Source organism: Anabrus simplex, chromosome 1 (assembly GCF_040414725.1).
Source record: "Anabrus simplex isolate iqAnaSimp1 chromosome 1, ASM4041472v1, whole genome shotgun sequence".
Taxonomy (NCBI): domain Eukaryota; kingdom Metazoa; phylum Arthropoda; class Insecta; order Orthoptera; family Tettigoniidae; genus Anabrus; species Anabrus simplex.
In genome coordinates, this window is record NC_090265.1 from 634,023,701 (window position 1) to 634,040,155 (window position 16,455).

Here is a 16,455-nt window from a genome sequence, read left to right on the forward strand (position 1 = left end):
AAACAGGACATGAATGAACTTTTTTAATTTTATGTGTAGATAAAACTTAGAAATACATTAATTAATAGAACTATTTCAATCAATCACTTCTCAGAGAATATCCTGACATTTGGAAAATATAGTTTGAAAATGCAAAACCCACTAAACAAATTATAACTACAGTATAGAACTTGGATGAAAAAATGAAACTTGGAAAATTATAGAAATTAAAACTCTTTTAATTCTCAGAATGGAAATTACAAAAACTGAACTGAGCATACATTTTTAAATCACAGCCTATAAAAACTAGAAAGTAAACAATTAATAATATGGTTTCAATCTTATTAACAATTTATAATAGCATACTTTCTCTTAAAATGTCATAACTTCCTAACAGTATTACTATGTACAATGGACTCAAGACTAATACAAAAAGTCATGTGTGATAGGTCTTGAATAATATTAGGAGGAAAATAATTAACAAAAATGTTATACTTCACACGCACAAATGAACCATCTGTGCATTCTTTCATTCCACTTCTTATTTATCTGAATATCACAGCTTTACAAGGCAATTTTTGAAGTGCAACCCAAATGACAGTAATTAATTAGGTATGAGGTTCTTGCAATTTCTGTGGCAAAATAGTTCTGAATATTTTTCTCGTGCTAGTAAGATTCTTACAAGAGCCTCTTCACCTGTCATCTGCACCTCCTGCATGTTCTTTCCAAGGAGCAGATATGCAATAAGAGAGCCATCAAACTTCTTGTGACTTTTCTCTCATCTTACTTTCTGTGAACTAAAAATGAGATCAGCATCAGGAGCTCCTTTGGGGTGTTGATATTTATGTCTTCGTTCACGGTTGTAATTAATCATAGGGGGTCTTTGTGACTGAGCAAGCATTTCCTGGTAATCCTCTTCTTCCAATCTGTCACTGATATTCAAAGTCAAGCGTTTCACACATTCCTTCTCTACACGTTCAGCTTCTTTGTGATTCATTAAATTCATAGCTATTTCAGAGTTCAGAGGTACTGCTAAACTCTTGAATTGCTGCTTGTTACCTTTCCTTAATATTAACAAAAAATCCACACTTGAACTTGGACTTTCTTCTGGTCTCAAAGGTGCAAATGTTTGTTTCATTTTGCTTTTAACATGAAGAGGGATTGGGATATCAAAATGATGGGGTTTTACAATTTCATTCATACGGTCACGTAAATTGTCTGAGACCATATGATTAAATTCATGTAGGAAATCTTCATCCTCAATACATTCCAAATGATCTGGGATTGGTGCAGATTCATTTTGATTATTCTGAACAGAAAGATTGCAGCTACTATTCTCAGAAGTACAAGTCAATATAGGAGTACTATCCTCTTCCACAGGGACTGCAATATCTTGTGAGCACAAAGAGCTTTCAGTTATTTCTCCTTTGTCGCCTTCACTTAGAGTGGAGCCCTTTGAAATAGAAGAGACACTATCATTACTAAGCTCATCAGAAGATTTTGGTGTTGTATCATCACTCTGTCCTGTATCAGATGTTCTGTCATCATCAGATTCCTCTTCAACAACATCAAGTTCACCTTCTCTAGGATTTATTGATTCATGTTCAAAATACTGTGATTTAATGCTACCAATGTTTTGTTCACAAAGTTTAGCCACAGCATCCTTTGCTTCAATAAATGAAGTAAATAATTTAATATTTGGACGAAGGCTCTTGACTGTATCTTGGAACATATACTTGATTGCACATGGAAATGCAAACTTTTCGTTCCATAATGGATGAGAATATTTGAACCAAAAATAATATTGAAAACAAACTAAATAAACATCTAATTTTCTTTTGCTAAGACCACTACTAAAAAATTCCCCACATGTAGCCAATAAAGTACATACCAAGCGAATACGGAACAGATTTTCAGGAGGATCAAGTGGAGAGTCAATACTGTGGTTATAAGTTACACCAAAAGTAATTAATGCCTGAAGAACTCTGAATATATTGCTGTTCTCAACCAGACGATAATTATACAGCTCTCCTAGATATTTAATCACTGCTAGGCGCCGCTGATTGTATTCAGGTAGATTAATCTCCATTCCAAGCTGGATGTCTTCTAGGACACAATCAACCACTTGGGTACCTTCAAGTTCATGATCTACTGTTAACCCAGCTACTAAGCTTGCCATGTAACGAATATTGTAATATTTCACCTTCTGAGGGCGTGATAAACATTTCACAGCATATGATGCAATGCGAAGGTCTTCCCAGCTTAATTTTTGCATTAAGCATAATACTTCATCCACATTCACCTTCTCCAGTTTTTCATACAGCAACATGCGAATGAATTCTTCTTCATCTAAACGTTCTTTAATTATGGGCTTCATTTCTTCAGGAGGATTTACGTAGTAGTACACATTTTCAATCATTGTCACATAACGAGGATCTAATGCCATAACAGATTTCTTCCTCATTATTTGATCTAAATAAATTTTCATTCTTGGGTGACAATCTGGGTGGCGAAAAAAAAACCTCCCACAAGATTCTAAAAAATTGCAGCACATTTCAATGTGGTGATGAGAAAAGTCTTGAACCAAGACCTTCAAACAGTGTAGCCCTTCAACTTTGGAGTACATATTGAATTTAACTAGTTCTCCAATATATCGAACGACTTTGATTTTGGACTCAATGTTCATTTGGTCTTTTTTACGAATATGGTATTTGAAGTTTCGTTTTAGCATCTGTGCAAGATCTAGAGCAACATCAGAAGCTACAGGATATAAGATTGCAACAAATCTTGCATAAAAAGGGAGCAAATCAAGACGTATTCTGGGTACAGTGAAAAGTACCTTGACAAGCTTCCTTCGATTCTGTTTGGTATTCAGTGATGTAACAAATTCCACAGCAGCTTTATCAATCAACTCTTTAGTAATGCAATTTGGAAGACCGGCCAGAAAGGAGTCCAACAATGCCTTACTGTTGGAATTATTAGATGATTCTGGTTCTTCTAACTCTTCAAGTTCAACCAGAAATACTTCTTCTTCATTAGTGGTCTCACCAAACACATCTTCTTCAAATTCTAAGTCCAGTGTTTCTTCTGATATTTGTGGATCTGGTTCAGGAGGTTTTGCTTGTAGTGAAGGAACAAGTTGCTTCAAATCTGGAAAGCATTCATAAAATTCCCGTGTCTCATCATCATCCCATAGGTAGTTTTCTTGGTTAACATCATCACACTCATTACTTCCTGTAAAAATTACACCTTCATTTTTTAATGACTCATCTTCTGGCAATATAGGAACATCTTCATCAAGTGCTTCAGCCAACAGCTGGGTATCAGACGCAATCTGATTGAAAGCAACTTGAGCAGCTTCCAGCCTGTCCTTCCGCTCCACACCAAGTTCTCCCTTTGTGTGTAAAATCCTCCTGTTTTGTCTTGAAAATTCTTGGAGTTTGTTATGTTCTTTACGCAGATGTGTGCAAAGAGAACTGTAGTAGTCTTTGAAAAGAGCCCTCACATTAAGCTGCTTTTCTTCAGGAAGAAGTGTATACTGAGGAACAGAGAGGTTGTATTTTTCAGATAGCAACCTCACTTTCCGAGGCACCAATCCAGCGTATTCATCACCACAGTGACGGCAGAAACTCAAAATGATTTTGACATTGAAGTGGTCTTGCTTGTCTTGAGAAGTTAACATAGTTAGAACACTTCCTATCAAAGAAAGACCTTCTTTCCTTGTAAAGACACCAATACTCACTAGTTCTGCAAAAAACCTCAAATCCACTCTTAATTTGGAAGGATTGGCAATCTGTTCCTCCTTCTTTATATACAAAGCTTTTTGCCAGTTCTCTAGAAAATAAGTTGAAAAATCAGAATATGTCTGATGGAAAACACTACATATTTGTACAGCTGCCCACACATCAGACATTTTTAACTTACATTCAACCAAAGCACCAGCAACTTCACTAACATACTTGGTCAAATTTAAGGATGCCATATCATTCAATAGATTGTCTAACTGACTGCTGGTAAAAGTCTTAAGTTTTCTAACAAAAGTTGTATTTTTCTTCAAGCTTGAATCCAAAGAACTAAAATGTCCATCATCTGGTCGCAATACATTTAGATTGCTATTGATGGATCTCAGCCTGCACTTGATATATATTCTTTGTCGAGGCTCAGAAAAGTAAGTCACAACATCCTGCCTGTCTTCTTCACACACAGAAGATACCATACTTTCAACACTGGTCAATAATTCAGAAGGAACTGTAATGGTTTCAACTGATCGATCACGACCAACTATATAACCAATTAAGCCATTGTTCAACAAGTATTTATGAACATCATCATAATCACCACTTGAGTACATAGAAGAGTAAGCATGGCTCATACCATACTCACTTATAGAACTCTCAGAAGAAATATTGTTCTCTCCAATATTGGCAACATCCCCAAATGAGCCAATATTGACCTTCTTATCAAGATAAGCATCAAGAACTCCCAATTCAGTGGTACTTCGCCTAACAAAACTATCAGCCACATCTAAGGAAAGTTTAGGAGAAGACTGAACACATCTAAGAGTATTGTCTCTGAAGGGAAGTATATGATTCAATTCAGACTTGCGTTTTCTGTACTGTTGGTTACACGATACAGACCTGTTCCTTGCAGAACCAAGCCCTGTTATGTTACTGACATCTGAATATTCTCTGCCAGCCATATTTGTAACATCCAAGTCTTCATCAATATAACTGCCTATTTCAGTCTTTGCACTATTCTGTGAACATGAATCTAGGGTGTGGTTTACAAAATCCTTAGACTTGCCACAAAGAGCGTCAGGAGAAACAGCTTTGATTTCCTTTATAGCACCTTCAAACTTGCTATCAAAAGCCCCAATTCTTGGAACACTACCATCAGCTACGGAGTACGATTCCTTCCCTTCTTCAGACTTCAACGCAATTTTGGTAAAATTATTTTTCATTTCACCATCACTGTTTACAAGATAGTTAAGACTATCACACCTATTACTTTTCTTTGAAACTTCTGCACTTTTCACTTCATTCACTTCACTTTTTCTATTTGAAGAACTACATTTACAACTATTTGGAACGTCTGGATAGTTAGCTTTACTCTTCACACAATTTATCAAACAAGATTTTCTATATATGGCCTTATCTTTCCTACTTTTTAAGCCATAATAACCATTCTGTACACTGCCAACAAATGTCTCATGACTATTAATGCATCTGCCACTTATCTTATTTCCAAACTGTTGTGATCCTGTAAAGGTTCTGTTTGTGAAGTTCTCAGAACTCTTATTATTGCAATTAGAGACTACTGAGGTCATACCACCAGACGACAAATCCTGTGCTAAGTCTGTTGTATCTTTTGGCTTGCGTATATGCTTTGAACGTGTCTCTTCACGCTCTCTCTTCCAGCTCTTTGGTCTCCAGACAGGAATTGTATCCATCCAGACTCAAAGAGCAGTCTCTCTCTTCCGGCAGGACCAAGAACGAACCATGTGGCTCAAGCGCTTCTTACATCACTATTAAACTGAAAGTAACACCAAAACAGAAAATGAAAACAAATTTAGGGCATATGAAGAAGAGGAAAACATAAAAGAAGTAGATAAATAAATAAATAAATAAATAAATAAATAAATAAATAAATAAATAAATAAATAAATAAATAAATAAATAAATAAATAATAATCCATGTATATAAACCACCTTCAACATCAGTCTTTAAAATCCACCAGACTACCAGAATCTTGCCCTGAAAAAGAATTCTTCACCCTACCATTAGGCATATCAAAAATTATGAGCATTACGACTTTCACACAGAGCAGTAACTACTGCATTTCTTTATTGCATACTTCTTCCCTGCTGACTAGTAACAATTTTGTTCATTTTTTATATCTTAATCTGTATTTATAATATTATTTGAACTGGAGAAATATTTTAAATTATCATTATTAGCAAGTCAGCACTGAAACGCATGATGTCTATCCACTGATCTTTATAAATGGATCGCTGATGGCAGCTCTCCACTGCAGGAGAAAGTAAGCCAAGTTGAGTGCGCAGTCCACCATGTTGGTGTACCCATCCTACAACTCTCCTTATGGGGAACAATTTTAAATCGCAATTAATGGTGCATTGGAATAATTAAAAATATAGGGACATGTTCACTCGAAGCATAAGGACATTCGGAACACTGACACGTCATTCCGAAGTCAGTAAATCTCCGGGATAGCAATAAAAATGAGTGTATAATAACGACCAACAAATATGAACTTAGGTGCTGAATACATGCAATTAGCGATCGGGTACACACTACGAGTGAAAAACAGTTTCTGGAAACATTGCTGTAAATTGTATACATGTATGCCACAAAATTATGCATTCTTAAGGGGAGGTATGACTGAATTTTTCGTATTTTGATGATGATGATGATGATGATGATGCTTGTTGTTTTAAGGGGCCTCATCTAGGTCATCAGCCCCTGATGGTACGAAATGAGACTAAATGCAATGACAAAATAAAAATTCTAAATCCTCCACTGACCAGAATTCAAAGCGTGAGGACGAAAAATGAACGAATGGATATGTTAAAAACAATCAGTGGAGCGGACCCGCAATGCCTCAGTCTCAGAAACTGACGGAAAACAATAGTAATACTGACCAAGGGACTGCTTCTATAGCTCAATACTGAATCGATGATCCTTACAAGTTAGAGGGGTCCAAAATATAGACCATCGGCCTCTCATAATGGTACTTGTCGCTTGGAAAGTAGAAACATGGTATTTGACATGCTGCGGTACTAATCAAAAGTATCGTAGACTCGCGGTATTCCACACATTATGGTGCTACACACAGGTAATGAAATTCGCACATGTAATACAGACATATGGTGTTTCACACATAGCGGCGCCATTTACAGGCAACGCAAACCTATGGTGTTCATCACATAGTGTACTAACCACAGGGACTCATACTATCCCGTGATGTTCCTTATATAGTGGGTACTAATCATAGGCAAGCCACAACCCTGGTGTCGCTCATATAGTGCTACTAATCACAGGTACCGTAAAAGCCTGACCGCACGGTGCTCCTGATTGCTACTAATCACAAACCTATTTCATACCTAACAGTGGTACTACGCGCAAGTAATAGCGACCCATGGTGTTACCCGCATGATGGTACTAATCGCAAGTAGTTTCATGATTCCAATCCAATCATCCCTTGGTTGCCCCTTTTAGCCGCCTCTTACGACAGGCAGGGGATACCGTGGGTGTATTCTTCATCGGCGTCCTCCACCCACAGGGGGTTGTGTGTTTCGTCCGCAAAAGGTATTTTATTTCCCTCAAGTATGCCGGCAAGCCGGTTAGGACCCCCCTATCCACAACCTGGGACGCGCCACGTGGGAGTATCACCTCTCCCCCTGCTACGCCAGCGTAGTAGGTTCGTGGTTTTCGTATTTTGAGCCAAAAACTAGGTTTTTTTCTTTTTATTCATGCAAAAATAGCCCAATTCTTCCTCTTTCAGAAAAATGTTTTTATTTTAGTCATTCTGGCTTGTTTAAAGCTTGTAGAAGCCATTTAATACGAGCCCGCAAGACATTTAAAAGCCCAGAACCACACCCACTTCTTCTGTAATGGCATAATGATAGTTTATTGTGTGCTTTTTGCTGGACATTTAAGTATTTCACAGGATATTTGCCGTAGAAGTACACCTGGGCATGCTGACAGTCACTTGTTTACAACGTAATCAATACAATTATGTTATGTTAGGAAATATTTTGATTTGAACTGACGGAGAGAACGTCGTACCTCTTCCAAATAGTACTCAACTTGTATCTGCCACACATGTATACTTTGATAGTTTAAATATATTATGTACCGTATTTGTATTATTTACATTTAAGAATTCGTATTTGTGTTAATCGGCTCCCTTGTTTGTTTGCATTTTACTAACATGAAGAAGTAACATGTAGTTTCAATTTCCTCCCATGGCGCAACAGCCCCGAAGGGCCATGGCCTACCAAGCGACCACTGCTCAGCCCGAAGGCCTGCAGATTACAAGGTGTCGTGTGGTCAGCACAACGGATCCTCTCGGCCGTTATTCTTGGATTTCTAGATCGAGGCCGCCATCTCACCGTCACAGAGCTCCTCAATTATCATGTAGGCTGAGTGGACTTCGAACCAGCCCTCAGATGGAGATAAAAATCCCTGACCTGGTCGGGAATCGAACCTGGGGCCTCCGGGTAAGAAACAGGCACGCTACCCCTACACCGCGGGGCCAGCGTGTGGTTTCAATTCAGCAAGTGAAATATCTAAACTAGTGATTTTTCATTGATGTGTTTCATCTTAATTCCTTTGTAAATGTGTGATTTATAGTGTAGAGTTCATAGTGCGTAGTTTTAGTGTACAGAAAAGTGGTAATTATAGTGTTAATCACGTAAGGCCTAATCACGCCACCGTAACACTTACTGATATGTAAACACATTCAAATATTACACATATATAGTTATACTTAACACTTTTCATACAGAAAGGAAAGGAAATATTTGTCACCATCTTGAATAGTTTAAATCAATTAATCATAGGAGCATGCTTACATCAGGATTTAAAAACACTCCGTAATGCTCTTCTTATGGAAGACCGCCTTTTTTTACACTACATCAGCTGATCGCTCAGAGCTCGATGTTGGTGCCATGTGTGGCCGGTAGAAACATAGGGAGCAACCTCTCTATCTGGTTGTATGCTCGAAGGAACTAAGCATAAACAAAACAAGCGTGTTCCTCGTGGTCTACTGCACCATGCTTTTTTTTGCTAGTTGCTTTACGTCGCACCGACACAGATAGGTCTTATGGCAATGATGGGATGGGAAAGGCCTAGGAGGTGGAAGGAAGCGGCCGTGGCCTTAATTAAGGTACAGCCCCAGCATTTGCCTGGTGTGAAAATGGGAAACCACGGAAAACCATCTTCAAGGCTGCCGACAGTGGGGCTCGAACCCAGTCATCATCTATTCTGCTACCCAAGCTACCAGCCATCCATGTATAGAGATCAGTGCTTCTATCCAATCAAATTAACAACTAAATAATGCTTCAAAATCAGAATACAATTACAGCAAATCATTAACTTTGGAAGTCTTCAAGGCTCATTCCTATATGTATAAATAAGTAAAACACACTCTCTGTTAAGAACCAACTTGTCATTAAAAACAAAAGTCACATCCTTCACAGTATTAGAACTTGAAAAGTTGTAATTGTACTGAGTTCTTAAAACTATCAGTCAATCCAATACTGTTGCAAGTTCCCTTTCTTTTCTTTATAGAAATAACTATTCATACTACATCCAGATCTCTCAAGAAAGATGTAGATTTATTATACATACACCTTAACCAAAATAGTTATTTTATTAGCCACCCCAAACTATTATAATATGTACTGTAAAATTATATCAGCACACTCAATGCTTATTCTTGTAATACACTTCAGAAAGCACATCTAACTCGTCTTCCTCATGAAAAAAAGTTCACTTCATTAAGTTATAAAGACATTCTCAGAACTGAACAACTCTTTCTGTACATATGAATTGGAACTACAAGCTGCACAACTTGAGCATTAATTTCATCTCTGCGGACTCTTGGATGAAAATATTGACCCTGTGGGTGAAACGCCACCATGAAGGAAGAGGATTCCTTGTAGTCAACATCTGGTTGCTGTTACTGAACCAAACAAACTCACAATTTTACACGAGTGCTGATTCTGTGATCTAACTAGGGAACTATCACATTTCTCACGCTGAAACCTATTTGAAACTAGAGGCAAAAGTGATATACTATGAGAAGGCCATACCCAAAAAATTAACCGCTGATTAAAAACTGCAGGGCTCCGAAACCGAAATCCTGCAACGTGCAATGGCAATTCAGTACAATGTGCAGATGGACATCTCTGCTTCAAGTGGAGCGGAGTAGAGCATGGAATTTGAATGCAGTACGCAGAAAGATTTGACGTGGCGTAATCTTGCTAACACCTTACAATTTCAATCAGCATTAAAACAAAAGCAAAAGTGACTAACGTTAATTCAGTGGTGAAAACACAAAGTCTTTTTGAACCATGCACAACATATAACCACTTTGTCACACTGTTATTCTTTTATTTCTAGGCAATACTTCACAGGCACTACATATTCAGGTCTGTGAATTATACAAGGGTCGAGTCATGTCATGGCTACTATTTTTTTTCTTGCGAACAGGGGACAACACGGAAAATGTAAGATATGCATTTGGAAATATAGGGCATGTACTTATGCATAGTGCCTGAAGACAAGTTCTGACTTCGGGAGATTCTCGTAGGAAAGTAACAGAACACAGGCCATTGGTAAACATTGTTTTATTATGGTATAGACATCAAATACACAAGACTATGTACAAAGGACAGGTCTCCTCTCCACCCACCTCGCCACTGTTCTATAGGGCATGGTATGCACACCTAATGCTTCCCGCAGCTCTGCATGGCATTGGCGTGCATTTCTGCCGTGGAGAACTGCTATTTTAATATACAATGGTTGCTCCTGCTTGTTGACTTCCATTTTGTGATATTCTCACTCACACACAGAACTTGGGAGCATGCTTAGACCCACACTGTTGTTTACATACACCATCTAGTGGTATCATATGCAAGTACATAACGTACGTTTCCAAATGCATATCTTAGATTTTCCGTGTTGTCTCCTGTTCACGAGAAAAAAAATAGTTGCCATGACTCGACCTACGTATATCTGCTTCCAAATCAATAATATTTTATCATGTTAAAATCCACTTCATGAATTTTCCTCATTCAATGATATTAATTCTGTTAGGCCACTATAAGGAGCTTTCCATACATGGAGAAAAACTTATCCAGTGGCTGGTTCTTTTCTGTACTACCAGAAGGAATCTGGAGCTATGCCATAGTCTTAAACGAAAGAATATTTTTGAGACAGGTGTTATCATTGAATGTAGTTCAAAAATAAAAAAAAAGGAAGGGCACAAAGTCTTCAGAAAAAGGGAAGCAGGCTTTGGTTTCTGTAAACCATTGTTTCAACTCCCCCTTTCCCGTTTCTCCTGATTTGCAGCAGTACTAATAATGTTGTGAGGAAAGCAATGGCAAACTACCTCACTCATCAACATGCCTAGTATGCCTCATTATAGTACTGTCATCAGTATTTATGGTTTGTTTGTAAATGCATAACCTTTGATGGAACTATATGACAATCCAACCAACCTCTGGGCTGATGACTTGACAGACAGATTCTTTTTGAAACTATTGGATCAAATGCTGCTGCCTGTTCCTGAAACACAATAAATAGTTTGGGAAATCTAGATCTGTCCAGGCTGACTGTGGGCATTAAGGCCGATTCACATATCTCCGGCACGTAATGGTGCTCTCTGTTTCCGTATCCGTCCCTTCCGACATGAATTTTTCACACCTGTTCTCACACTTCAGTTCCGTGCAGAAAACTTTGCAGTTAAGTGTTCCATGACAAGTGTTCCATGGATGAAAAGGATGATGAAACAAAGAAACACTGAGTTCAACGAATATGAAAATGTACAAGATTAAAAGAAGAATTTTAAGGACTTGATGGAAGACAAATTGAAATGAACAGAAATACATTCAGTGTGGTGCTGAAGAAAATGGAACGTTTAGTTACAAAAGAGGACACCTTCTGGAGATGTGCAACTGTACTGAAGTAAAGACTGGCAGTATACCTATGGTAGGTCTATTCAAATTATATAAAAATAAAATACTGTTGTAGGTACGTCAATGAAATGAATAACAGTTGTCTTCATGATAAGTTTTTATTAACATAAATGTACACAAGTCCAAGACTTAGTAAAATGTACAAATGTAAAATATACAAGAAAAATTGTACACAAAATATGTATTTGAAACAAAAGGGAAAAATTAAATTGAAATCATGTGTGTTCTTGGATACTGAAGTAGCTGTCATGTTAGTGAACTGAATTCTACCCAAATTCTGCTAAATAAACAATAACACACACAGAGCACTGGAAGAAAGGAGATAAGCGGGAAGGCAGGAAGAGAGAAGACAGAAATCATGTCTGTGAAAACAAGAAAATATTGTTTGTGAGTGAATATGTTTTGCCGGCACAGATCGTGGAGAAGCACTGAACGTCACAGCGAATGCTGTCATCGGAAATGTTGGAATTCATAACTTTGTTTACAAGGCAATAATATTTTATTTTCACAGAAGATGTTGTCACGTCAAGGAACGGAGATGTGTGAATCAACCTTAATAGTGTACGAATGTTTGAACACACTAACTGATTTGGCTACTGTATGTGTTTTCCCCAACAAAAGACAGTCAGCCTGGATCACATTTTGTACTGAAATCCACTTTGGTCTGTTCTGTAAATGGAGGAGGTAGTGTAATGGATAAATTGCTCCGAGCTAAATATATCCTCTGCAGCCTTATCCTCCTCTGGATACTGTAAGCTTAGAAGTGGAATATGAATTGCATAATTTTCCTGAGCACTACTGATTTTAAGTTTTCCCCTAAATTGGCCAATCAAAGCATGTGATGCACAGAAATATGTATTTTTGGTATACAGTTCTCATGAAATTGCTAAGGTCCACTCTCATAAAGTCTTCATCACTCACAGTTCATTTTGTTCTCTTTCTCAAAGCAAGATTACAGTTTTCCATAATTATTTTTTTATGTTCTACATGGCTGAGCAGCATAATAGAAACTTGTTTCTTCCACATATAAAGCTGTCACTCTGATGCCACCACACGAATGTTTCTGTGGACAAGTGATAACAAATATAACCTCTTGCCACCTTCATTCAGCCAGAAATCCAGAGCTTTGCTCTTGAATTCATTAATGAAGTTCACTGCTGGAAATTGCAACATAATAGAAGATGTGCAGGGTCAGCGAGTTATATTGCTGAATTCTAGGGATTCCAACTATAGCTTAGAACTCATACACAACCCCTCAACATTCCTGCAGATGCAGAAATGGCTTCGTGATCGATATCACTGGACTAATTTTCATTGTCTTTCTCACGTACCTCAAGAATTGTTTCCTCAATTCAGTCAACTTCTGTATAATTATTTTCAATCAGTTCTATCACATATAGGAACATTTCCTTCTTTTTTGTGTTTATACGAAGGGGTATCGTAAAGTTCTAATTATCACCCGGAAGTTATGGTATATTGATGAAATTTTGTCCGTGTTATCATTGGTCTTTGAGTGTATGATGCTTAGAAGATCAGCTTATTGTGTCATTTCTTTCTTTTACAGTTATTGCCAGAAGTGACTGAAGTGTAAGATGGAGAAGACTGAGGCTCGCAGCGTGATAGAGTTCCTGCATAGTGCCCGGGAAATTCATAATGAGATGACGGCAGTTTATGGAAATGACTGCTCATTTTACAACACTATTGTGAGGTGGAAAAGGAATTTCCAAACTGGTCACATGTCCCTCAAGAGACGAGCCTACACCTAGAAGACCATCAATGACAGACGATGCGGCCATAGTGAAGAAAGTGGAGCGTTTTAATCCTGGAAGATGATCAACCATCCAAATGATCAAGAATGAAACTCGTCTCAGCTATGGTAGTGTGTGGAAAATTATTCATGATGAACTGCACATGTCTAAGGTGTCTGCATGTTGGGTTCCACATCTGCTAACCCCTTTCCAGAAACAAACTGGCGAGAACTTTCATGACAGCTTTTGCTGCTGTTGGAACAGGATGAATGGGACATTTTTGAAAGTCTAGTAACCATGGATGAATGTTGGATCTATCAATATGATCCAGAGACCAAAACCATGAGCAAGGAGTGGAAGTATGCCAATTCTCCTCCCCACAAAAAGGCAAAGATGCAGAAGTCAACAGGGAAGGTCACGCTCTCAGTGTTTTGGAACTGTCGAGGAGTTATCCTCACAGATTACCTTGAAAAGGGTAAAACCGTCACTGGTGCATACTTCACCAATCTTCTGGACAAGTTGCAAAATGCTCCAATTCAGAAACGCTGTGGTATGGTCTCGAGAGGCGTTTGGTTTCTAGCTGACAATGCACCAGCTCACTCGTCTCAAGTTGCAATTGATAAAACAAGGGTGTGTGGCTTTAAAGTCTTGTGGCATCCGCCTTATTCTCCCGATCTCGCACTAAGTGACTTTTGCTTATCCCCAGAAATGAGAAATCTGTTACGGGGTCGCTGATTTAACAACACAGATGATGTAATTCATGAAGTGGAAGAGTGGTTTAAGGTGCAATCTGTACATTTCTACAATAATGGTATTCAGAAGGTCAAGAAATGCTGGGAAAAATGTGTAAATCTGGATAGTGACTACGTATAGTAGAGTTAACAACTACAAATTTTCTGTATTTCTTTTAAAAGTGATAATTAAAACTTTACGATACCTCGTACTTCCAGTAGAAGAAAAAACTTTTTTTTTGCAGAAATAACTCGGCGATATTTACAGGGTCTAGAAACTCTGCTCACAATCAGTGGAACACACTGTGACTGTCCTGTCTGTTTCTAAACTACCCTCACCATTTGCATTATAATTATTTTGCTAACAGTAAATCAAATGTCAACAACAGCTGATCTTTTGTCAACACAGCTCACTCACTCCCTTTCTCCCAGCATGGAATGGCCGATCTCTATCCTCCTCTCTCCAACTCCACATGACCTTCAGGTAAGCAGTCAGGGGCACCCAGTCCAGCCAGTAAGTTACTTGCCTGTACTTTAAATGGGCAGTTTGAAGCTAATTTCATGTCCTTGCAATTTAAAATAGCAATTAATTGTTTTGGATATAGCCTTCTTATGGTACATCACTTCTGCCATTGAAATCTCAAGGGAGGTTTCGGCACAAGAGTTGCAACAGTTCCCTTGTAAGTCATGGGACCTCCAGATTTACATGAATCTGAATCGCAGGGTACTTCGTTTCAAAATTCTCACATGCCCTGTTCGGGATTCAACCTGCAGCTGTCTTAATGAGAAGTCAGTGACAATGACATTCGGCCATCATGCACTTCATTTTTGAACCTTCCTTGAGAGGAACAATTGCAATATAACAAATCACGGAAAAGGAAATGGCCATCATTTCTTACTGGCAATCCAAACCGACTTTATTTGAAGATTTACAGCAACACTGTAAACAGAAAACTAACATGTAGGTCAAGTTTGCAAATTCAGTTTTCATCACTAATGAGGTTGGAAACCTATTCAATGTTGCCACTTTTGAACCATTCAACGCAGTTATACTTCTGTGCAATCATTAGATGGACGCACCCATCAGAATGAAATCCAACACTGTCTAGACCTAAAGCGAATCTATTTGCACGACTGTCTCAAGTTACTAAAATATGTAGCATAAGGATTTTGGCAACCATTTTTACACAGTAGTGACGTTTTCCGTAGTCATTAATATCACTCTACTTTCAATTCATACAAGGCTTAATGAGGCTTAATGAGGCTTAATAAATTTACTGTAATTCATAGTTCAAAAGTGCTACTTTTCCAGTTTCATTGCTACAGCTAGCAATCAGAACATGCATGGTTAATTTTCTTTGCATTTGTGCTGCTAGAATGTAAGGACAGCAGAGTATCTTTATATGAAACAAAATTTCTCACAAGAGATTGGACTACCTCATGACGGAGTCCATTTAAGCTTTCACTAGCCTGTATCCCAAAACACTTCAAAATAACTAGCGATATCTGTGGGCATCACTCAACTTATGTTGAGGAGTTTAGAGCACTATCCACTATTGTGTAAGAAAATTTGGGCCAACAAGAGGAAAACTTCAAGTGAGATGGAGGGATAACAATAGGATATTCAATCTCACTTCTTTTATATATACAGTATACAAAAAATAATAATGCCACTGTTTTAGAAATCCCATACTACAACACTATAATTTTCAGTGACTAAAACTGCAAAGTTACATATGATCAGCAGTATTGTAGTCATTGACAAGAATAAAATTTGAGTGCATCATGCAGATTACAGTTCTTTTAACAATCACTACATCCAATCAAGAATAGGGATGCTGTTACAGGCATATACTGACAAGATACGAATGCACCATCCATAAAATATACTTAACGTTTATATTATGGCCGACCTCATTGATGACTGGAGATGGGATCAACTAACTGATTGGCATCAACTTGTTGGGAGATTCAGTTAGCTAGTCTCCCTTGATTTCAATGACCCTAGAATTACTTCAACCGAGCTTGATAGCTGCAGTCGCTTAAGTGCGGCCAGTATCCAGTATTCGGGAGATAGCAGGTTCGAACCCCACTGTCGGCAGCCCTGAAAATGGTTTTCCGTGGTTTCCCATTTTCACACCAGGCAAATGCTGGGGCTGTACCTTAACTATGGCCACGGCCGCTTCCTTCCCACTCCTATCCCTTTCCTGTCCCATCTTCGCCATAAGACCTATCTGTGTCAGTGCGACGTAAAGCAAAAAACTCCAAAAAGGA

At 38.1% G+C, this 16,455-nt stretch overlaps 1 protein-coding gene across 1 annotated transcript; it reads right to left on the minus strand.

Moving 5' to 3' along the window:
* Nucleotides 1-221: 221 nt before the first annotated feature.
* LOC136871372 (regulator of nonsense transcripts 2) lies at nt 222-5,486 on the minus strand. Its single transcript, XM_067144975.2, has one exon. It carries the CDS (start codon nt 5,426-5,428, stop codon nt 758-760), a length of 4,671 nt encoding a protein of 1,556 aa, XP_067001076.2. The 5' UTR covers nt 5,429-5,486; the 3' UTR covers nt 222-757.
* Between the last annotated feature and the right edge of the window lie 10,969 nt (nt 5,487-16,455).